The sequence below is a fragment of the Pseudophryne corroboree genome, chromosome 7 (assembly GCF_028390025.1).
Source record: "Pseudophryne corroboree isolate aPseCor3 chromosome 7, aPseCor3.hap2, whole genome shotgun sequence".
Lineage (NCBI taxonomy): Eukaryota > Metazoa > Chordata > Amphibia > Anura > Myobatrachidae > Pseudophryne > Pseudophryne corroboree.
Genome location: NC_086450.1, coordinates 489,309,431 through 489,334,165, shown reverse-complemented (window position 1 = coordinate 489,334,165; position 24,735 = coordinate 489,309,431). Strand labels below are relative to the sequence as shown.

General features: G+C 39.5%; 1 protein-coding gene across 2 annotated transcripts in view; it reads right to left on the bottom strand.

Annotated features, from left to right (window-relative positions):
- The window catches only part of LOC134945693 (guanylate-binding protein 1-like), a 328,447-nt gene that overhangs the window by 11,853 nt on the left and 291,859 nt on the right, over positions 1-24,735 (bottom strand). For both annotated transcript variants that reach the window (XM_063935138.1, XM_063935137.1), the window contains 2 exons: positions 2,667-2,944; positions 1,158-1,370 (listed from right to left, as the gene is read on the bottom strand). In XM_063935138.1, coding sequence (XP_063791208.1) covers positions 1,158-1,370; positions 2,667-2,944 — 491 coding nt within the window. The remainder of the gene's footprint in view (positions 1-1,157; positions 1,371-2,666; positions 2,945-24,735) is intronic.

Here is a 24,735-nt window from a genome sequence, read left to right as displayed (position 1 = left end):
GCATTTACCCTGCACAGAAACAAAATAACCCACCCAAATCTAACTCGCTCTGCACATATTACATCTGCCCCACCTGCAGTGCACATGGTTTTGCCCAACTGCTAAAAAATTTCCTGCTGCGATCAACTTGGAATTACCCCCATGATTTTACCCAACTACTAACAAATTTGCTGCTACAATCAACTCCCCCTATGTCATGACTGGCTTACTGACATTTTATAGCTCTATTACCGGGGTCCCAGGTACCGGTCGCAGTTTCTGATCCCTTACGCTCACAATTGCGCACTTCCACCTGCAGATGAGGAGCTATTAGCTGTATCTAGACTCTCCCAGAATTTATTTGGGAGTTGAACTTTTAACTGTCAGTATTGATGTTAATATACTTGTATCACGTGCATTTTTTTAATCTGTAAATATAAAGCGCTTTGTCCTATTGTGAGAAACGTGCTTCATAAATATTATCATTGTTATCATCATTATAGTTTTATAACTGCCCCACGTGTAATGTAATACGCTCTTTACTCTTCTAATGCACTCAGCGGTACATACTACAGATGTGTCCTCATACATCCAGCCTCAATACGCCATGCAGTGAGAGATCGCTGTCGTCAATTCTGCTAACATTGGGCGTCTTTTTTTTGCCAAAAATTAGTGTTAGTCGCAACCCAATGCGACTAGGATGCATGAGGATTAATGTGATATATGACACCTGTATATTGTGTGTGACGGAGGCTGTATACGGAGCAGAACAGAACTTGTGTTGGAAACCAGCTGTGGCTGTTACATTATATCATTTCATGGACAGACTCAGAGACTCAATCGCTCACATATATGTGTCATATATCACATTACTCAGCACAGTATCCTCATGCAGAAAAGGAATTAGTGCATAGTGTAATGCCACCTCCGATATACAGTAGTGCGAATATACATGACTAGGAGGCAACGCTCAGGCCAGGGGGCTACACGCCATCCCCGCACAGCAATCTCATACAGAATGTACGGAAGCTGGAGACACTGATCAGAGTATTAGGTGAGGAAGCCGGGTGCGGAGGGAGGAATATACTATAATATACACAGAATATACTTTGCAGTGACAGACTGAGCCAAAACTCAGAGCAATATATTGCTAAAAGTAAGTGGGATCCTATCGCTACCTTTACGCCTTTGTCGGGTTCTTGGTTATATTTCTGTACTATTCGGTCCTTGTCTGCGATGAATTTGCTGTGCCCTTCAGCAACGTGGTATTTCCGATCCTTTATACACTGGTCCACGCCGGACTTCAGCTTCTCAATGACAGCTTTGCATTTCATCCTGGAGGAATCTTCACAGTTCTTCCAAATCTCGTCTCTTAGTTTCACCAGGTCGTCCTACTCCCAGAAATTGGAGAGTATAATAATAAAACAGGAAGGGGGAGATGTACGAAGCCTTGAAAAGTGATAAATTGCATGGTGATAAAGTACCAGCCAATCAGCTCCTAACTGTCATGTTACAGCAGGCTTTATCACCATGAATTGTATCACTTTTCAAGGCTTAGTACATCTCGCCCTGTGTTTGAAAAATGACAGTTAGGAGCTGAATGGTTGGTACTTTATAACCGTGCAATGTATCACTCTCCAAGGCTTAGTACATCTGGCCCGAAATGAGGAAACATCCACTTCAAGCTCCTGGCAGAATCCGACAGCACAGGGCTGGGGGCTGGGGACAGTAGGTACAGGGTGAGGGCTACCTACCTCATTCTCCCCTGTCTGCATAAAAACAATACAAATACATCATACAGAGGTAATGTGACGGGGGCAAGCCACATGTTGGCAGTAATATTACATGCAAAACCAGGCGTGTTTTTATCGCCGTTTTAAATTATTGGGTGAAAACTGCAAGCATGTGGCATCTACTCACCTGCCGTATGAGAGTTCTCCCCCAACTTGCCCTCCCCTGTGGCGCACTGCGGCCCATAGGTGGGATTGTCCCACCCAAAGCAGCACAGTTAGTGGATGTGATGCAGGAACCACCTGTATTCAAGCAGGAATATCACTATCGTGTGTGGCGATCCCAGTCCCTGAGATGTATTACTCCTGGGTTTGGGATCACCGTCTTACAGTTCTGCCTGCCCAGTCTGAAGACTAGATGGAGATGTGACTGGAATGTGTATGATAGCATCGCCCTTAGTGGGGTACTCTTTGGGGAGGTATTCAATTGTTTGAAAAATCAGTTGGGTGTCTGTTTTTACCTATCTAATAGACAGGAAAAAACAGACACCCAACCTACTTTTCAAACAATTGAATATCCCCCTTTATCTGTTTTTGGGCGTTAACACAGGATCTAGGATAAGTTCCCGGACCTATGTGTTAATGTTGCCGCGCACCCGAAAACAAGTAATTTATCATGTATTATTTTTCAGGTCTGCTCAGAATTGAAAAGATATATAAGATAAGTGCAGCACTTCGGTGCCAATAAGCTGCACTTCGGGCTAATTAGCTGCACTTCGGGGCTAATTGGATAGCCCTGCAGGGATCAATTAACTGTGGTTAATTACCGCGTCTAATTGAATATTCCCCATAGAATAGTTAATGACAATAAATGCAGTGTTAAAGAGCGATTGCAAAATGAATAAATGACAAACATGGTGACAGCTCACAGCCAGTGTAATGTGGAACGCGTTTCACCTTGAGCTGCTCCTCATATGCAGGTAGAGTCTTCTCATGTTTCACGTACAGATTCTTGAACTCCTGAACAGCTCCCTCTACTGACGCTTCATGTAACTGACGGAATTCTAGCTCCGTGTTAACAAATTGATCCCTCATCCTATTGTTATAGAGCTCAGAAGATCTTTGTAATGCCTTCGTATTCTTCTCCAGCGACAGCTGTGACTTAGATTGTTCCAGACAGGTAATGTCACCTGTAGTCACAACATTAATGTACGACTGCATCAGCTGTGCGAAAGCTGAGACAAAAAGAGACATACAGAATTATTATTATATAATGCCAATGTATGTCCAGTGTATGTACATATCTCTCTCTTCAGGGATGGCTGGATACTCAGATCTGATATGATCTGACACTGTCTATGCACCATAGATACATAGATGTATTGTCCCATCCCTCTGGATTTGTCTAAGACCTAAAGGACCATTAATGATCATTGTTTTACCTATTACGGTTGTTTCATTCCTTTTTTCCCTCTCACATTTTCTATTAACCATCCTTGTCATCCATTTATCCTAGCTCACATCCAATCCTGTAATTGCCTATTAGGTTCTATACATCTGCCTATACAAGGAAAGAATGTTGGAATTGGGAGAACATTATTTCCATGTAGCACAGCTATTACATACCCTCCAACATGACCCGCCCCACTAGGTACAAAATGCTCTGTTTCTGGACTTCCCTCTTAATTTATTATTGCCATCACCTGTGAAGAAACAGCTTTCTTATCATTTAACTAGTTCAACACAGGTGATGGAAATCATAAATTAAGAGGGAAGTCCAGAAACAGAGCATTTTGTACCTAGTGGGGCGGGTCATGTTGGAGGGTCTGCTATTACAGCCGCAGACAGCTTCTGCAGTATACAGCTACGGCACTAGGCACTGGGCATCAGGACCTTTATATAGCTGCATGATATCAACTGGCAGCGGGTCCCCTCACGGTATGAGATATGGTGAAATAGAGTTCTTTACATCTATAATGTTATTTCTTAGTTCTGCAGTCCTGTAATACCCCCTTCACACAGAAAAGTGGGAAAATTACAGCTTATACCCAGCATTAGGGTGCCGCATCATTTTGCCGGTCCTAGCTTTTTACACAGGAGAGACAACTACCGGGTGAAGCAGTGCTACCTGGTAATTTGCAGATAAACCTGGGTATTTCTCCTGGTGTGAAAGGGTCACAGTTTATGCTTATTTTCCCGGGTGCATACTCTAACATTGACTTATTTAAACTTCAAATTACTTATTTAAACTTCAAACCTGGGCGTCTAAATGGAGAATGAGGTTCAATATAGAAAAATGCAAAGTTATGAATTTTGGGACAAAAAACACACTTGCATCCTACACTCTAGAAGGGGAAAATCTAGGGGTAACTATGGTGGAAAAAGATTTGGGGGTGCTCATAGATAATAGGCTTAATAACAGACACACAATGCCAAATTGCAGCAAAGAAGGCAAGTGAGGTGCTTGCGTGCATTAAACGGGGCATTGAGACAAGGGATGAGGATGTAATTCTGCCGTTGTACAAATCATTGTTACATCCGCACCTGGAATATTTATGTTCAGTTCTGAGCACCATATTATAAAAAAAGATATCGGGGAACTAGAAAGAGTTCAAAGAAGATCTACTAATCTGATTAAAGGGTAAGAAACACTGGAGTACGAGGAAAGGCTTACTAGATTAAATATTTTTACACTAGAAAAGAGGAGACTAAGAGGAGACATTATTAATATCTTCAAATATGTAAAGGGTCATTACAAGGAGCTAGCGGCGGATTTGTTTATTAAAAGAAGTCTGTATAGGACGCGTGGGCACTCACTGAGGCTAGAGGAGAGAAAATACCATACACAACGTAGGAAAGGGTTCTTCACGGTAAGGGCAATAAAGATTTGGAACTCCCTGCCGGAGAAGGTAATAATGGCAGACTCTGTAAATGCATTTAAGAATGGATTGGACAAATTTCTAACTGGAAAATGTATCCAGGGCTATAGCATTTAACATATTGACATTAATATCTGGGAGTGGTAAGATTCATAGGTGTCAATTGTTACTAAACCATTACTCCAGCAGGCGCATTATAATATTAACAGATTAACACAGAATACAGGTTGAACCCTATGGGCATTTTGCCTCTTTTCAACCTCACTGACTATGTAACTATGTAACTACTGTATGTAACTACTCACTGGATGGATCGCTATGAAGCGCAGTGCTCCGGTGGTTTCAATACATGCTCATTAGCGACTCATCCAGTGAGTATGCACCCCGGAATATAAGCACTACCGTTCCAGCCAAAACAGTGAGTATCCCCACATAGACTGTATATTAACCATGTAGTGTGCAAACTCACACACAGGAGCCAGCATCAACAAATGTTTTCGTGCTATATGTGTGATTACACACACAGCACAATAGATAATTACCCAGCCAAAAAAGAAGTCTGCCATTACCAGGTGGAGGATTACTGCTTTATTTATCAACCCATTGTGGCCGCAGGAGCTGCTACTAACTTACAGTTGGCGCGTATTACAAATTTGTATAAAGAATGCTCGGACACACAGTGTTATCACACCGCTTCTCAAGTGCAATACTAACAAAAGATGATTACCCCACCGCAACTTACATACAAAACATCTCAAATGTGTCTATAATCCAAGGATAGAATACACAGTTGCTTTCTGATTGAAACAGTTATGATTTTTTGTGACTTATTATGATACATTGTGATATTGTTCATGTTTTGAATATGTCATATTAAACACAAAAACTATTTCTCTGCTTCAACAGCGCAGTTTTTTAAAAATGTATATATACAGTATTGGTAGCTTTTTTTTAGCGCTGTTTTTTCTATATATATCCTTTATTGGGGTGTAGTATGGTATGCCGGCGGCTGCGCTCCCGGCGGCTGCGCTCCCGGCAACCAGCATACCGTCGCAGGGATCCCGACTCATATGGGCCAGTGCGCATGCGCGGGCTGCGGCTGGCCGTGCTCACTCTTCCCTGGCGACCCGTTGCCATGACGCGGCGCTCTGGCTCCGATCACGTGCTCTGGCGTCACGTGCCGCGCGTCATGGGGGGGATCGCCGGGTAATTACGGTGGATGCGGGAGTGCGCACACCTGGCGCATGCGCACCAGGAATCAACATCTATACCCAACGTCAGACTAGTCATCTGACGTATGATAGCCAACCGCTTACTATTGGCAGATCATGTGACTAGTGTGGTCACATGATCGGACTGGAAGTTAATGACATTATGATTAAATGTAGTTTTCAACTGTTTACACTGCTCGTTTTTGGAAATAAATTGTTATATACACATGTGAGACCAATTACAATATGGATTGTGTGTTATTTTTACATTTTAGGACGGTTAGGTTGTAGTTACATAGCTAGCATGTCAGGTGCTTGTGATGATACTAAATTGTTCAGGGTTTATAAGGAGCCCCAGGACAGTACTCTAACATTCACTCCTGAAGAAGCTGGGTGTCAACACCAGCGAAACGCGTTGAGTTAGAGACCATAGGACACATCCTAAAACTATCCTCAATCATCACTGGACTTCATCATTATCATCACCCATACGGCACAAATTGGACTGCATTTCCCTGGACATCCCTATCTGTGGAGAAAATTGGAGGTTTCCCTATCCGCCTGAAACGCCTGCATTGGTATGCTTAAAAAGGGACTTTTCTATACTCCTCTGCTATAATTATTCTCCAACAAACAAATTTACGGATATCATTCCAGAGGAAGTCCTAGCCGGGGTATGAAGTAGACTTTGTTGAGGAAATATGTGGATGTGTTCTTTCATATGATCATTTTAATTCTTAATCATGCTCTTCAAGCACCTGTGATTTTATGTTATCTGGTATTTTTTATTAAAATTTATTATATATAATTTTACACTTCAACCTACCGTCCTGAATTTATATTTATTTATTTATACATTCTTTAGAATATTACCTAATTATTATTCTCATTACTAACATTATTCTAGCGCTGGTGATTATTAATTCTATTGCTTTGATACTCTTTTGGGGAATTACCACCCCCTACACCAGCAGCTCTCTGACAGCGCACTCCACTTTTTGTATACTGATTTGTCTTTTTGGTAACCGGTAGTGCTGCAGTTATGAGTTGTTTTACTAATATTAGTGAACGTAATGATAGAAGACAAGCATATTGGTCTCACATGGATGTATCTAAAATTGATAAACCTGTGTCTGACAGATCAGACATGATACAGGATTTTCACAGACTGGAGGATCTCTTGAAAGCTGAATCTAGAAACTGGCTTGATAGTACCAACTTACAACAATATGTTGATAAAAAAATGGTACCAAGAGGCCTCCGTCTGTTCAAATCCTCTATCTTTCATGATAACAAAGACTATCAAATCGAATGGGATAGACTGTTAGATGAATGTTCACTTGCACTAATGAAACTAATTGTAAAATATAGATCTGCTAAAGTTCACAATATTGAAAAAGAAATTGATGTCTTGAAAAAGTCAATGGAGAGGTTTAATAGAGAGGACAGTTTTAATAAGAGAGATAAAGCGGTTATTGATAAGGTCATTAGATACGAACGGAATATTATGGAACAAAAACAAAAAAAGTTCAGGCGGGACCTGTTTGACTATGAGAATGACATGGTACGTTCTTATAGGAAAGATACAGAAAAACAACAACAAAAAAGAACTAGAGAACAACCACCACCATCCAGAGAGAGAGAATGGTCTAAAATCAAACCATTCAACAGAAATAGATTTAGAGACTCTCCCTATCATAATAATGAGGATACAAGAACCGAGAGAGGAGACAGGAGGGACTATTATCACTCTGATAATAAGTATACTCGTTCTATACAACAGCACAAAGGAAGGGGGGAATACAGAGAGGAGGCCCAGACAGATATCCAGACACAACATGCAAATTCAAGGGATTTTTTAGGGGCACGTCCAAAGATCAAAGACCCTTATCATCACCAGAGAAACACCCCAAAAAGAAGCAGGGATTTAAGCCCCGAGGTAAGAGAGGAGGAAAACATGAACAGAAAAAATCCAAGAAGGGTATAGTTCGGTCCTCAGCTGGCATAAATTGTAAGAGAACTATTTTTAACCTGTCCAACAGAACTCTGAACCAATCAGAAATATCTCTGTTGGAGAAAGGTTTAAAATTCTCGCCAACCGATGAACCAAACATATTTGATTTATATGTCGAACTAAACCGCTATATCCGGGCTCTATGTCGCAAGAGATATTTCGCCAAAAGAAATCTCGAGCGCCGTGGAGATGAATCTTTACCTATAGTGTTAGATTCAAATGATGATGTCATGCTTTCCACCCTCGAAGAACTCTGGGAACAAAATCACACTGAGGAGGACATTGTCCCAACCTATAAAAAGATTTATGATGCACAGGAACCCAAACCTCTATTTAAATTAAAATCAGAGTTCTTCCCCATTTCGGCAAAGAGTAGTAGTATTGAGTCCTTTTATAAAATGACCCTAGAGGACTTCAAAGAACTGGTTGGGAAACAACAGAAATGTACTCACCACCAGTCCAACCTATCACGACAAGAGAGAAGGGCCCTTAAACTGCTCACTCAAGATACCACCATTACCATCAAAGAAGCAGATAAGGGAGGGGGGTTAGTTATAATGAACCAAGACGACTATATTAATGAGGTGCACAGACAACTGCATAATACTCAGTTCTATTCCATTCTTAGAACCAATCCAACCCAGCCCTTCTCACAAGAACTACGTACTCTTTTGGATTCTGTGGTCAGTTCGGGGGTCATATCCAGGGATGAATACCGATTCTTACTCCCTCTTTTTCCTGTCACACCCACTTTTTATTTTCTTCCGAAAATTCACAAATCACTCACTTCACCACCCGGGCGACCTATAATTTCTGGCATCGATTCACTCACCTCTAACTTATCCTACTACATTGACTCGTTTCTTCAGCCACGAGTTTCCACACTCAGGTCACATCTGAGGGACACGACCGATTTTCTTAACAAAATCCAAAATATTTCTTGGAAATCAGGCTATGCATTTTTGACACTTGACGTCCAGGCACTCTATACACACATTCCTCACCTTAAAGGCATTGATTCAATACGTAAACGGTTGTCCTCGGATGGAGACCTCAGTGTGGAACACAGACAATTTCTGTTGGACTGCATTTCCTTCATTCTTCATCACAATTATTTTCTTTTTCTGGATGTTTATTATTTACAGGTGATGGGAACGGCCATGGGGACCAGGTTCGCTCCCAGTTATGCAAACCTATACATGGGTGATTTTGAAGATCACCATGTGTGGGGTGGCACCTGGGAGGCGAACCTGGTTTTCTATGGCCGTTACATAGATGATCTTTTTATCATTTGGGATGGGGATTCTTCTTCAGCATCTTCCTTTGTTTCTTCTCTTAACTCTAATCATCATAATCTATCCTTAACTTACACCTATAGTCAAGAAAGTATTGACTTCCTGGATGTGACCCTCAGAGTTGCAAATAATAAGATTATTACTTCTAATTACACCAAACCGGTGAATACTGACTCGTATCTGCATTTCAAAAGTGCACATTATGCTCCCTGGAAACGTAATATTCCAAAGGGCCAACTAATGAGGTTGAGACGCAATTGTACTGAAACAGAAACCTTCCATACACAGGCGAACATGATGATCGAATCATTTAGACAAAGGGATTATCCTGAAACCATTTTAGCATAAGCCCTAAAAGAAGTCTCTAGCATGGACAGAAATGATCTTCTGACAAAACAAAAGGGCCAAAAATCCATTCAAAACCCCCAAAAACAAACTGTATTAGAAGATAGACAGTGTGCCTTCATCAGTAAATACAACAGATGCTCGGGACAAATTAAAGCTATTATCACTCGCAACTACAAAGTCCTTAGACAGGATAATATCCTTGGAAAACTATTACCAAATAATGCACGAGTGATTTATAAGAAAAACAAAACATTAAAAACTATTTTAGCGCCGAGTCATCTAAGAACGAATAATGCAAATAACAAAAATCCCAATTCAAGTTGGTTGGTACAGAGACCACCTGGTTTTTACAGATGCGGCAAAACAAGATGCACTATGTGTTCTTATATGCCAAGAAAAACAACATCTGTACAACTACCTTGTAATAATGAAGAATACATACTTCCAACGTTTACGAATTGTGATTCAAAATTCGTAATTTATCTCCTTAAGTGTGGTTGTAACCTATGTTACGTGGGAAGAACGATGAGACCACTTCATACAAGGTTTATGGAACATCGTCGCAATATCTTGAAGAACTGCACCACACATAGTGTCTCCAGACACTTTAATCATGTACATTCCAATAACCCTAGCAGCCTTTCCATTATGTGCTTGGAATATATAGAACCTACAGCTAGAGGGGGTGATCGTTTTAAAAAATTATGCAACAGGGAGGTTTACTGGATGTTGAAATGTAATTCTTTACATCCCGACGGACTCAATGGAACAATAGAACTCAACTCTGTAATATAATAGAAATATATAAAATATAAAATATATAAAAATAAATATAAAAAAATAAAAAAAATAATACAATAAAATATCAACTAGTGGTATATACTCCTCCTTTCTTCTCTCTCTCCCTATATATATGGTGACACCATATGACTATTGATCTCTACATAATACTAAGTTTTGCTCTCCACTTCAGAAGTACCATCTGATATTAACAAAACTGTCCTCCTATTGACATTACTGTGTGTTTCCCCTACCATCCATAAAAAAAAAAAAAAAAAAAAAGGGAAATTTATTACCATTTTTTGTGACTATCATAGCACAAATATCATTATGTTACTTTGTAAATAAATGTTCTATTAACTCTATTGCATGTCTCCAAGTACATTGCTCCACATTAGGATACTTCGATTCGTGCTTTAAATATGGGGAAATTACTGTTATATAGCTATATTTTTGACTTACAGATCTATGATAATATTGTCTATTAATTAATCTTTTCTGTGCCATTTTTGTATTACTTAATTACGACTCATATGGGCCAGTGCGCATGCGCGGGCTGCGGCTGGCCGTGCTCACTCTTCCCTGGCGACCCGTTGCCATGACGCGGCGCTCTGGCTCCGATCACGTGACGTATCACGTGCTCTGGCGTCACGTGCCGCGCGTCATGGGGGGGATCGCCGGGTAATTACGGTGGATGCGGGAGTGCGCACACCTGGCGCATGCGCACCAGGAATCAACATCTATACCCAACGTCAGACTAGTCATCTGACGTATGATAGCCAACCGCTTACTATTGGCAGATCATGTGACTAGTGTGGTCACATGATCGGACTGGAAGTTAATGACATTATGATTAAATGTAGTTTTCAACTGTTTACACTGCTCGTTTTTGGAAATAAATTGTTATATACACATGTGAGACCAATTACAATATGGATTGTGTGTTATTTTTACATTTTAGGACGGTTAGGTTGTAGTTACATAACTAGCATGTCAGGTGCTTGTGATGATACTAAATTGTTCAGGGTTTATAAGGAGCCCCAGGACAGTACTCTAACATTCACTCCTGAAGAAGCTGGGTGTCAACACCAGCGAAACGCGTTGAGTTAGAGACCATAGGACACATCCTAAAACTATCCTCAATCATCACTGGACTTCATCATTATCATCACCCATACGGCACAAATTGGACTGCATTTCCCTGGACATCCCTATCTGTGGAGAAAATTGGAGGTTTCCCTATCCGCCTGAAACGCCTGCATTGGTATGCTTAAAAAGGGACTTTTCTATACTCCTCTGCTATAATTATTCTCCAACAAACAAATTTACGGATATCATTCCAGAGGAAGTCCTAGCCGGGGTATGAAGTAGACTTTGTTGAGGAAATATGTGGATGTGTTCTTTCATATGATCATTTTAATTCTTAATCATGCTCTTCAAGCACCTGTGATTTTATGTTATCTGGTATTTTTTATTAAAATTTATTATATATAATTTTACACTTCAACCTACCGTCCTGAATTTATATTTATTTATTTATACATTCTTTAGAATATTACCTAATTATTATTCTCATTACTAACATTATTCTAGCGCTGGTGATTATTAATTCTATTGCTTTGATACTCTTTTGGGGAATTACCACCCCCTACACCAGCAGCTCTCTGACAGCGCACTCCACTTTTTGTATACTGATTTGTCTTTTTGGTAACCGGTAGTGCTGCAGTTATGAGTTGTTTTACTAATATTAGTGAACGTAATGATAGAAGACAAGCATATTGGTCTCACATGGATGTATCTAAAATTGATAAACCTGTGTCTGACAGATCAGACATGATACAGGATTTTCACAGACTGGAGGATCTCTTGAAAGCTGAATCTAGAAACTGGCTTGATAGTACCAACTTACAACAATATGTTGATAAAAAAATGGTACCAAGAGGCCTCCGTCTGTTCAAATCCTCTATCTTTCATGATAACAAAGACTATCAAATCGAATGGGATAGACTGTTAGATGAATGTTCACTTGCACTAATGAAACTAATTGTAAAATATAGATCTGCTAAAGTTCACAATATTGAAAAAGAAATTGATGTCTTGAAAAAGTCAATGGAGAGGTTTAATAGAGAGGACAGTTTTAATGAGAGAGATAAAGCGGTTAATGATAAGGTCATTAGATACGAACGGAATATTATGGAACAAAAACAAAAAAGTTCAGGCGGGACCTGTTTGACTATGAGAATGACATGGTACGTTCTTATAGGAAAGATACAGAAAAACAACAACAAAAAAGAACTAGAGAACAACCACCACCATCCAGAGAGAGAGAATGGTCTAAAATCAAACCATTCAACAGAAATAGATTTAGAGACTCTCCCTATCATAATAATGAGGATACAAGAACCGAGAGAGGAGACAGGAGGGACTATTATCACTCTGATAATAAGTATACTCGTTCTATACAACAGCACAAAGGAAGGGGGGAATACAGAGAGGAGGCCCAGACAGATATCCAGACACAACATGCAAATTCAAGGGATTTTTTAGGGGCACGTCCAAAGATCAAAGACCCTTATCATCACCAGAGAAACACCCCAAAAAGAAGCAGGGATTTAAGCCCCGAGGTAAGAGAGGAGGAAAGCATGAACAGAAAAAATCCAAGAAGGGTATAGTTCGGTCCTCAGCTGGCATAAATTGTAAGAGAACTATTTTTAACCTGTCCAACAGAACTCTGAACCAATCAGAAATATCTCTGTTGGAGAAAGGTTTAAAATTCGCGCCAACCGATGAACCAAACATATTTGATTTATATGTCGAACTAAACAGCTATATCCGGGCTCTATGTCGCAAGAGATATTTCGCCAAAAGAAATCTCGAGCGCCGTGGAGATGAATCTTTACCTATAGTGTTAGATTCAAATGATGATGTCATGCTTTCCACCCTCGAAGAACTCTGGGAACAAAATCACACTGAGGAGGACATTGTCCCAACCTATAAAAAGATTTATGATGCACAGGAACCCAAACCTCTATTTAAATTAAAATCAGAGTTCTTCCCCATTTCGGCAAAGAGTAGTAGTATTGAGTCCTTTTATAAAATGACCCTAGAGGACTTCAAAGAACTGGTTGGGAAACAACAGAAATGTACTCACCACCAGTCCAACCTATCACGACAAGAGAGAAGGGCCCTTAAACTGCTCACTCAAGATACCACCATTACCATCAAAGAAGCAGATAAGGGAGGGGGGTTAGTTATAATGAACCAAGACGACTATGTTAATGAGGTGCACAGACAACTGCATAATACTCAGTTCTATTCCATTCTTAGAACCAATCCAACCCAGCCCTTCTCACAAGAACTACGTACTCTTTTGGATTCTGTGGTCAGTTCGGGGGTCATATCCAGGGATGAATACCGATTCTTACTCCCTCTTTTTCCTGTCACACCCACTTTTTATTTTCTTCCGAAAATTCACAAATCACTCACTTCACCACCCGGGCGACCTATAATTTCTGGCATCGATTCACTCACCTCTAACTTATCCTACTACATTGACTCGTTTCTTCAGCCACGAGTTTCCACACTCAGGTCACATCTGAGGGACACGACCGATTTTCTTAACAAAATCCAAAATATTTCTTGGAAATCAGGCTATGCATTTTTGACACTTGACGTCCAGGCACTCTATACACACATTCCTCACCTTAAAGGCATTGATTCAATACGTAAACGGTTGTCCTTGGATGGAGACCTCAGTGTGGAACACAGACAATTTCTGTTGGACTGCATTTCCTTCATTCTTCATCACAATTATTTTCTTTTTCTGGATGTTTATTATTTACAGGTGATGGGAACGGCCATGGGGACCAGGTTCGCTCCCAGTTATGCAAACCTATACATGGGTGATTTTGAAGATCACCATGTGTGGGGTGGCACCTGGGAGGTGAACCTGGTTTTCTATGGCCGTTACATAGATGATCTTTTTATCATTTGGGATGGGGATTCTTCTTCAGCATCTTCCTTTGTTTCTTCTCTTAACTCTAATCATCATAATCTATCCTTCACTTACACCTATAGTCAAGAAAGTATTGACTTCCTGGATGTGACCCTCAGAGTTGCAAATAATAAGATTATTACTTCTAATTACACCAAACCGGTGAATACTGACTCGTATCTGCATTTCAAAAGTGCACATTATGCTCCCTGGAAACGTAATATTCCAAAGGGCCAACTAATGAGGTTGAGACGCAATTGTACTGAAACAGAAACCTTCCATACACAGGCGAACATGATGATCGAATCATTTAGACTAAGGGATTATCCTGAAACCATTTTAGCACAAGCCCTAAAAGAAGTCTCTAGCATGGACAGAAATGATCTTCTGACAAAACAAAAGGGCCAAAAATCCATTCAAAACCCCCAAAAACAAACTGTATTAGAAGATAGACAGTGTGCCTTCATCAGTAAATACAACAGATGCTCGGGACAAATTAAAGCTATTATCACTCGCAACTACAAAGTCCTTAGACAGGATAATATCCTTGGAAAACTATTACCAAATAATGCACGAGTGATTTATAAGAAAAACAAAACATTAAAAACTATTTTAGCGCCGAGTCATCTAAGAACGAATAATGCAAATAACAAAAATCCCAATTCAAGTTGGTTGGTACAGAGACCACCTGGTTTTTACAGATGCGGCAAAACAAGATGCACTATGTGTTCTTATATGCCAAGAAAAACAACATCTGTACAACTACCTTGTAATAATGAAGAATACATACTTCCAACGTTTACGAATTGTGATTCAAAATTCGTAATTTATCTCCTTAAGTGTGGTTGTAACCTATGTTACGTGGGAAGAACGATGAGACCACTTCATACAAGGTTTATGGAACATCGTCGCAATATCTTGAAGAACTGCACCACACATAGTGTCTCCAGACACTTTAATCATGTACATTCCAATAACCCTAGCAGCCTTTCCATTATGTGCTTGGAATATATAGAACCTACAGCTAGAGGGGGTGATCGTTTTAAAAAATTATGCAACAGGGAGGTTTACTGGATGTTGAAATGTAATTCTTTACATCCCGACGGACTCAATGAAACAATAGAACTCAACTCTGTAATATAATAGAAATATATAAAATATAAAATATATAAAAATAAAAATAAAAAAAATAAAAAAAATAATACAATAAAATATCAACTAGTGGTATATACTCCTCCTTTCTTCTCTCTCTCCCTATATATATGGTGACACCATATGACTATTGATCTCTACATAATACTAAGTTTTGCTCTCCACCTCAGAAGTACCATCTGATATTAACAAAACTGTCCTCCTATTGACCTTACTGTGTGTTTCCCCTACCATCCATAAAAAATAAAAAATAAAAAAAGGGAAATTTATTACCATTTTTTGTGACTATCATAGCACAAATATCATTATGTTACTTTGTAAATAAATGTTCTATTAACTCTATTGCATGTCTCCAAGTACATTGCTCCACATTAGGATACTTCGATTCGTGCTTTAAATATGGGGAAATTACTGTTATATAGCTATATTTTTGACTTACAGATCTATGATAATATTGTCTATTAATTAATCTTTTCTGTGCCATTTGTGTATTACTTAATTACGACTCATATGGGCCAGTGCGCATGCGCGGGCTGCGGCTGGCCGTGCTCACTCTTCCCTGGCGACCCGTTGCCATGACGCGGCGCTCTGGCTCCGATCACGTGACGTATCACGTGCTCTGGCGTCACGTGCCGCGCGTCATGGGGGGGATCGCCGGGTAATTACGGTGGATGCGGGAGTGCGCACATCTGGCGCATGCGCACCAGGAATCAACATCTATACCCAACGTCAGACTAGTCATCTGACGTATGATAGCCAACCGCTTACTATTGGCAGATCATGTGACTAGTGTGGTCACATGATCGGACTGGAAGTTAATGACATTATGATTAAATGTAGTTTTCAACTGTTTACACTGCTCGTTTTTGGAAATAAATTGTTATATACACATGTGAGACCAATTACAATATGGATTGTGTGTTATTTTTACATTTTAGGACGGTTAGGTTGTAGTTACATAACTAGCATGTCAGGTGCTTGTGATGATACTAAATTGTTCAGGGTTTATAAGGAGCCCCAGGACAGTACTCTAACATTCACTCCTGAAGAAGCTGGGTGTCAACACCAGCGAAACGCGTTGAGTTAGAGACCATAGGACACATCCTAAAACTATCCTCAATCATCACTGGACTTCATCATTATCATCACCCATACGGCACAAATTGGACTGCATTTCCCTGGACATCCCTATCTGTGGAGAAAATTGGAGGTTTCCCTATCCGCCTGAAATGCCTGCATTGGTATGCTTAAAAAGGGACTTTTCTATACTCCTCTGCTATAATTATTCTCCAACAAACAAATTTACGGATATCATTCCAGAGGAAGTCCTAGCCGGGGTATGAAGTAGACTTTGTTGAGGAAATATGTGGATGTGTTCTTTCATATGATCATTTTAATTCTTAATCATGCTCTTCAAGCACCTGTGATTTTATGTTATCTGGTATTTTTTATTAAAATTTATTATATATAATTTTACACTTCAACCTACCGTCCTGAATTTATATTTATTTATTTATACATTCTTTAGAATATTACCTAATTATTATTCTCATTACTAACATTATTCTAGCGCTGGTGATTATTAATTCTATTGCTTTGATACTCTTTTGAGGAATTACCACCCCCTACACCAGCAGCTCTCTGACAGCGCACTCCACTTTTTGTATACTCATTTGTCTTTTTGGTAACCGGTAGTGCTGCAGTTATGAGTTGTTTTACTAATATTAGTGAACGTAATGATAGAAGACAAGCATATTGGTCTCACATGGATGTATCTAAAATTGATGAACCTGTGTCTGACAGATCAGACATGATACAGGATTTTCACAGACTGGAGGATCTCTTGAAAGCTGAATCTAGAAACTGGCTTGATAGTACCAACTTACAACAATATGTTGATAAAAAAATGGTACCAAGAGGCCTCCGTCTGTTCAAATCCTCTATCTTTCATGATAACAAAGACTATCAAATCGAATGGGATAGACTGTTAGATGAATGTTCACTTGCACTAATGAAACTAATTGTAAAATATAGATCTGCTAAAGTTCACAATATTGAAAAAGAAATTGATGTCTTGAAAAAGTCAATGGAGAGGTTTAATAGAGAGGACAGTTTTAATGAGAGAGATAAAGCGGTTAATGATAAGGTCATTAGATACGAACGGAATATTATGGAACAAAAACTAAAAAAGTTCAGGCGGGACCTGTTTGACTATGAGAATGACATGGTACGTTCTTATAGGAAAGATACAGAAAAACAACAACAAAAAAGAACTAGAGAACAACCACCACCATCCAGAGAGAGAGAATGGTCTAAAATCAAACCATTCAACAGAAATAGATTTAGAGACTATCCCTATCATAATAATGAGGATACAAGAACCGAGAGAGGAGACAGGAGGGACTATTATCACTCTGATAATAAGTATACTCGTTCTATACAACAGCACAAAGGAAGGGGGGAATACAGAGAGGAGGCCCAGACAGATATCCAGACACAACATGCAAATTCAAGGGATTTTTTAGGGGCACGTCCAAAGATCAAAGACCCTTATCATCACCAGAGAAACACCCCAAAAAGAAGCAGGGATTTAAGCCCCGAGGTAAGAGAGGAGGAAAGCATGAACAGAAAAAATCCAAGAAGGGTATAGTTCGGTCCTCAGCTGGCATAAATTGTAAGAGAACTATTTTTAACCTGTCCAACAGAACTCTGAACCAATCAGAAATATCTCTGTTGGAGAAAGGTTTAAAATTCTCGCCAACCGATGAACCAAACATATTTGATTTATATGTCGAACTAAACCGCTATATCCGGGCTCTATGTCGCAAGAGATATTTCGCCAAAAGAAATCTCGAGCGCCGTGGAGATGAATCTTTACCTATAGTGTTAGATTCAAATGATGATGTCATGCTTTCCACCCTCGAAGAACTCTGGGAACAAAATCACACTGAGGAGGACATTGTCCCAACCTATAAAAAGATTTATGATGCACAGGAACCCAAACCTCTATTTAAATTAAAATCAGAGTTCTTCCCCATTTCGGCAAAGAGTAGTAGTATTGAGTCCTTTTATAAAATGACCCTAGAGGACTTCAAAGAACTGGTTGGGAAACAACAGAAATGTACTCACCACCAGTCCAACCTATCACGACAAGAGAGAAGGGCCCTTAAACTGCTCACTCAAGATACCACCATTACCATCAAAGAAGCAGATAAGGGAGGGGGGTTAGTTATAATGAACCAAGATGACTATATTAATGAGGTGCACAGACAACTGCATAATACTCAGTTCTATTCCATTCTTAGAACCAATCCAACCCAGCCCTTCTCACAAGAACTACGTACTCTTTTGGATTCTGTGGTCAGTTCGGGGGTCATATCCAGGGATGAATACCGATTCTTACTCCCTCTTTTTCCTGTCACACCCACTTTTTATTTTCTTCCGAAAATTCACAAATCACTCACTTCACCACCCGGGCGACCTATAATTTCTGGCATCGATTCACTCACCTCTAACTTATCCTACTACATTGACTCGTTTCTTCAGCCACGAGTTTCCACACTCAGGTCACATCTGAGGGACACGACCGATTTTCTTAACAAAATCCAAAATATTTCTTGGAAATCAGGCTATGCATTTTTGACACTTGACGTCCAGGCACTCTATACACACATTCCTCACCTTAAAGGCATTGATTCAATACGTAAACGGTTGTCCTCGGATGGAGACCTCAGTGTGGAACACAGACAATTTCTGTTGGACTGCATTTCCTTCATTCTTCATCACAATTATTTTCTTTTTCTGGATGTTTATTATTTACAGGTGATGGGAACGGCCATGGGGACCAGGTTCGCTCCCAGTTATGCAAACCTATACATGGGTGATTTTGAAGATCACCATGTGTGGGGTGGCACCTGGGAGGCGAACCTGGTTTTCTATGGCCGTTACATAGATGATCTTTTTATCATTTGGGATGGGGATTCTTCTTCAGCATCTTCCTTTGTTTCTTCTCTTAACTCTAATCATCATAATCTATCCTTCACTTACACCTATAGTCAAGAAAGTATTGACTTCCTGGATGTGACCCTCAGAGTTGCAAATAATAAGATTATTACTTCTAATTACACCAAACCGGTGAATACTGACTCGTATCTGCATTTCAAAAGTGCACATTATGCTCCCTGGAAACGTAATATTCCAAAGGGCCAACTAATGAGGTTGAGACGCAATTGTACTGAAACAGAAACCTTCCATACACAGGCGAACATGATGATCGAATCATTTAGACAAAGGGATTATCCTGAAACCATTTTAGCACAAGCCCTAAAAGAAGTCTCTAGCATGGACAGAAATGATCTTCTGACAAAACAAAAGGGCCAAAAATCCATTCAAAACCCCCAAAAACAAACTGTATTAGAAGATAGACAGTGTGCCTTCATCAGTAAATACAACAGATGCTCGGGACAAATTAAAGCTATTATCACTCGCAACTACAAAGTCCTTAGACAGGATAATATCCTTGGAAAACTATTACCAAATAATGCACGAGTGATTTATAAGAAAAACAAAACATTAAAAACTATTTTAGCGCCGAGTCATCTAAGAACGAATAATGCAAATAACAAAAATCCCAATTCAAGTTGGTTGGTACAGAGACCACCTGGTTTTTACAGATGCGGCAAAACAAGATGCACTATGTGTTCTTATATGCCAAGAAAAACAACATCTGTACAACTACCTTGTAATAATGAAGAATACATACTTCCAACGTTTACGAATTGTGATTCAAAATTCGTAATTTATCTCCTTAAGTGTGGTTGTAACCTATGTTACGTGGGAAGAACGATGAGACCACTTCATACAAGGTTTATGGAACATCGTCGCAATATCTTGAAGAACTGCACCACACATAGTGTCTCCAGACACTTTAATCATGTACATTCCAATAACCCTAGCAGCCTTTCCATTATGTGCTTGGAATATATAGAACCTACAGCTAGAGGGGGTGATCGTTTTAAAAAATTATGCAACAGGGAGGTTTACTGGATGTTGAAATGTAATTCTTTACATCCCGACGGACTCAATGAAACAATAGAACTCAACTCTGTAATATAATAGAAATATATAAAATATAAAATATATAAAAATAAATATAAAAAAAATAAAAAAAATAATACAATAAAATATCAACTAGTGGTATATACTCCTCCTTTCTTCTCTCTCTCCCTATATATATGGTGACACCATATGACTATTGATCTCTACATAATACTAAGTTTTGCTCTCCACTTCAGAAGTACCATCTGATATTAACAAAACTGTCCTCCTATTGACCTTACTGTGTGTTTCCCCTACCATCCATAAAAAATAAAAAATAAAAAAAGGGAAATTTATTACCATTTTTTGTGACTATCATAGCACAAATATCATTATGTTACTTTGTAAATAAATGTTCTATTAACTCTATTGCATGTCTCCAAGTACATTGCTCCACATTAGGATACTTCGATTCGTGCTTTAAATATGGGGAAATTACTGTTATATAGCTATATTTTTGACTTACAGATCTATGATAATATTGTCTATTAATTAATCTTTTCTGTGCCATTTTTGTATTACTTAATTACGACTCATATGGGCCAGTGCGCATGCGCGGGCTGCGGCTGGCCGTGCTCACTCTTCCCTGGCGACCCGTTGCCATGACGCGGCGCTCTGGCTCCGATCACGTGACGTATCACGTGCTCTGGCGTCACGTGCCGCGCGTCATGGGGGGGATCGCCGGGTAATTACGGTGGATGCGGGAGTGCGCACACCTGGCGCATGCGCACCAGGAATCAACATCTATACCCAACGTCAGACTAGTCATCTGACGTATGATAGCCAACCGCTTACTATTGGCAGATCATGTGACTAGTGTGGTCACATGATCGGACTGGAAGTTAATGACATTATGATTAAATGTAGTTTTCAACTGTTTACACTGCTCGTTTTTGGAAATAAATTGTTATATACACATGTGAGACCAATTACAATATGGATTGTGTGTTATTTTTACATTTTAGGACGGTTAGGTTGTAGTTACATAACTAGCATGTCAGGTGCTTGTGATGATACTAAATTGTTCAGGGTTTATAAGGAGCCCCAGGACAGTACTCTAACATTCACTCCTGAAGAAGCTGGGTGTCAACACCAGCGAAACGCGTTGAGTTAGAGACCATAGGACACATCCTAAAACTATCCTCAATCATCACTGGACTTCATCATTATCATCACCCATACGGCACAAATTGGACTGCATTTCCCTGGACATCCCTATCTGTGGAGAAAATTGGAGGTTTCCCTATCCGCCTGAAATGCCTGCATTGGTATGCTTAAAAAGGGACTTTTCTATACTCCTCTGCTATAATTATTCTCCAACAAACAAATTTACGGATATCATTCCAGAGGAAGTCCTAGCCGGGGTATGAAGTAGACTTTGTTGAGGAAATATGTGGATGTGTTCTTTCATATGATCATTTTAATTCTTAATCATGCTCTTCAAGCACCTGTGATTTTATGTTATCTGGTATTTTTTATTAAAATGTATTATATATAATTTTACACTTCAACCTACCGTCCTGAATTTATATTTATTTATTTATACATTCTTTAGAATATTACCTAATTATTATTCTCATTACTAACATTATTCTAGCGCTGGTGATTATTAATTCTATTGCTTTGATACTCTTTTGAGGAATTACCACCCCCTACACCAGCAGCTCTCTGACAGCGCACTCCACTTTTTGTATACTCATTTGTCTTTTTGGTAACCGGTAGTGCTGCAGTTATGAGTTGTTTTACTAATATTAGTGAACGTAATGATAGAAGACAAGCATATTGGTCTCACATGGATGTATCTAAAATTGATGAACCTGTGTCTGACAGATCAGACATGATACAGGATTTTCACAGACTGGAGGATCTCTTGAAAGCTGAATCTAGAAACTGGCTTGATAGTACCAACTTACAACAATATGTTGATAAAAAAATGGTACCAAGAGGCCTCCGTCTGTTCAAATCCTCTATCTTTCATGATAACAAAGACTATCAAATCGAATGGGATAGACTGTTAGATGAATGTTCACTTGCACTAATGAAACTAATTGTAAAATATAGATCTGCTAAAGTTCACAATATTGAAAAAGAAATTGATGTCTTGAAAAAGTCAATGGAGAGGTTTAATAGAGAGGACAGTTTTAATGAGAGAGATAAAGCGGTTAATGATAAGGTCATTAGATACGAACGGAATATTATGGAACAAAAACAAAAAAAGTTCAGGCGGGACCTGTTTGACTATGAGAATGACATGGTACGTTCTTATAGGAAAGATACAGAAAAACAACAACAAAAAAGAACTAGAGAACAACCACCACCATCCAGAGAGAGAGAATGGTCTAAAATCAAACCATTCAACAGAAATAGATTTAGAGACTCTCCCTATCATAATAATGAGGATACAAGAACCGAGAGAGGAGACAGGAGGGACTATTATCACTCTGATAATAAGTATACTCGTTCTATACAACAGCACAAAGGAAGGGGGGAATACAGAGAGGAGGCCCAGACAGATATCCAGACACAACATGCAAATTCAAGGGATTTTTTAGGGGCACGTCCAAAGATCAAAGACCCTTATCATCACCAGAGAAACACCCCAAAAAGAAGCAGGGATTTAAGCCCCGAGGTAAGAGAGGAGGAAAGCATGAACAGAAAAAATCCAAGAAGGGTATAGTTCGGTCCTCAGCTGGCATAAATTGTAAGAGAACTATTTTTAACCTGTCCAACAGAACTCTGAACCAATCAGAAATATCTCTGTTGGAGAAAGGTTTAAAATTCTCGCCAACCGATGAACCAAACATATTTGATTTATATGTCGAACTAAACCGCTATATCCGGGCTCTATGTCGCAAGAGATATTTCGCCAAAAGAAATCTCGAGCGCCGTGGAGATGAATCTTTACCTATAGTGTTAGATTCAAATGATGATGTCATGCTTTCCACCCTCGAAGAACTCTGGGAACAAAATCACACTGAGGAGGACATTGTCCCAACCTATAAAAAGATTTATGATGCACAGGAACCCAAACCTCTATTTAAATTAAAATCAGAGTTCTTCCCCATTTCGGCAAAGAGTAGTAGTATTGAGTCCTTTTATAAAATGACCCTAGAGGACTTCAAAGAACTGGTTGGGAAACAACAGAAATGTACTCACCACCAGTCCAACCTATCACGACAAGAGAGAAGGGCCCTTAAACTGCTCACTCAAGATACCACCATTACCATCAAAGAAGCAGATAAGGGAGGGGGGTTAGTTATAATGAACCAAGACGACTATATTAATGAGGCGCACAGACAACTGCATAATACTCAGTTCTATTCCATTCTTAGAACCAATCCAACCCAGCCCTTCTCACAAGAACTACGTACTCTTTTGGATTCTGTGGTCAGTTCGGGGGTCATATCCAGGGATGAATACCGATTCTTACTCCCTCTTTTTCCTGTCACACCCACTTTTTATTTTCTTCCGAAAATTCACAAATCACTCACTTCACCACCCGGGCGACCTATAATTTCTGGCATCGATTCACTCACCTCTAACTTATCCTACTACATTGACTCGTTTCTTCAGCCACGAGTTTCCACACTCAGGTCACATCTGAGGGACACGACCGATTTTCTTAACAAAATCCAAAATATTTCTTGGAAATCAGGCTATGCATTTTTGACACTTGACATCCAGGCACTCTATACACACATTCCTCACCTTAAAGGCATTGATTCAATACGTAAACGGTTGTCCTCGGATGGAGACCTCAGTGTGGAACACAGACAATTTCTGTTGGACTGCATTTCCTTCATTCTTCATCACAATTATTTTCTTTTTCTGGATGTTTATTATTTACAGGTGATGGGAACGGCCATGGGGACCAGGTTCGCTCCCAGTTATGCAAACCTATACATGGGTGATTTTGAAGATCACCATGTGTGGGGTGGCACCTGGGAGGCGAACCTGGTTTTCTATGGCCGTTACATAGATGATCTTTTTATCATTTGGGATGGGGATTCTTCTTCAGCATCTTCCTTTGTTTCTTCTCTTAACTCTAATCATCATAATCTATCCTTCACTTACACCTATAGTCAAGAAAGTATTGACTTCCTGGATGTGACCCTCAGAGTTGCAAATAATAAGATTATTACTTCTAATTACACCAAAAAGGTGAATACTGACTCGTATCTGCATTTCAAAAGTGCACATTATGCTCCCTGGAAACGTAATATTCCAAAGGGCCAACTAATGAGGTTGAGACGCAA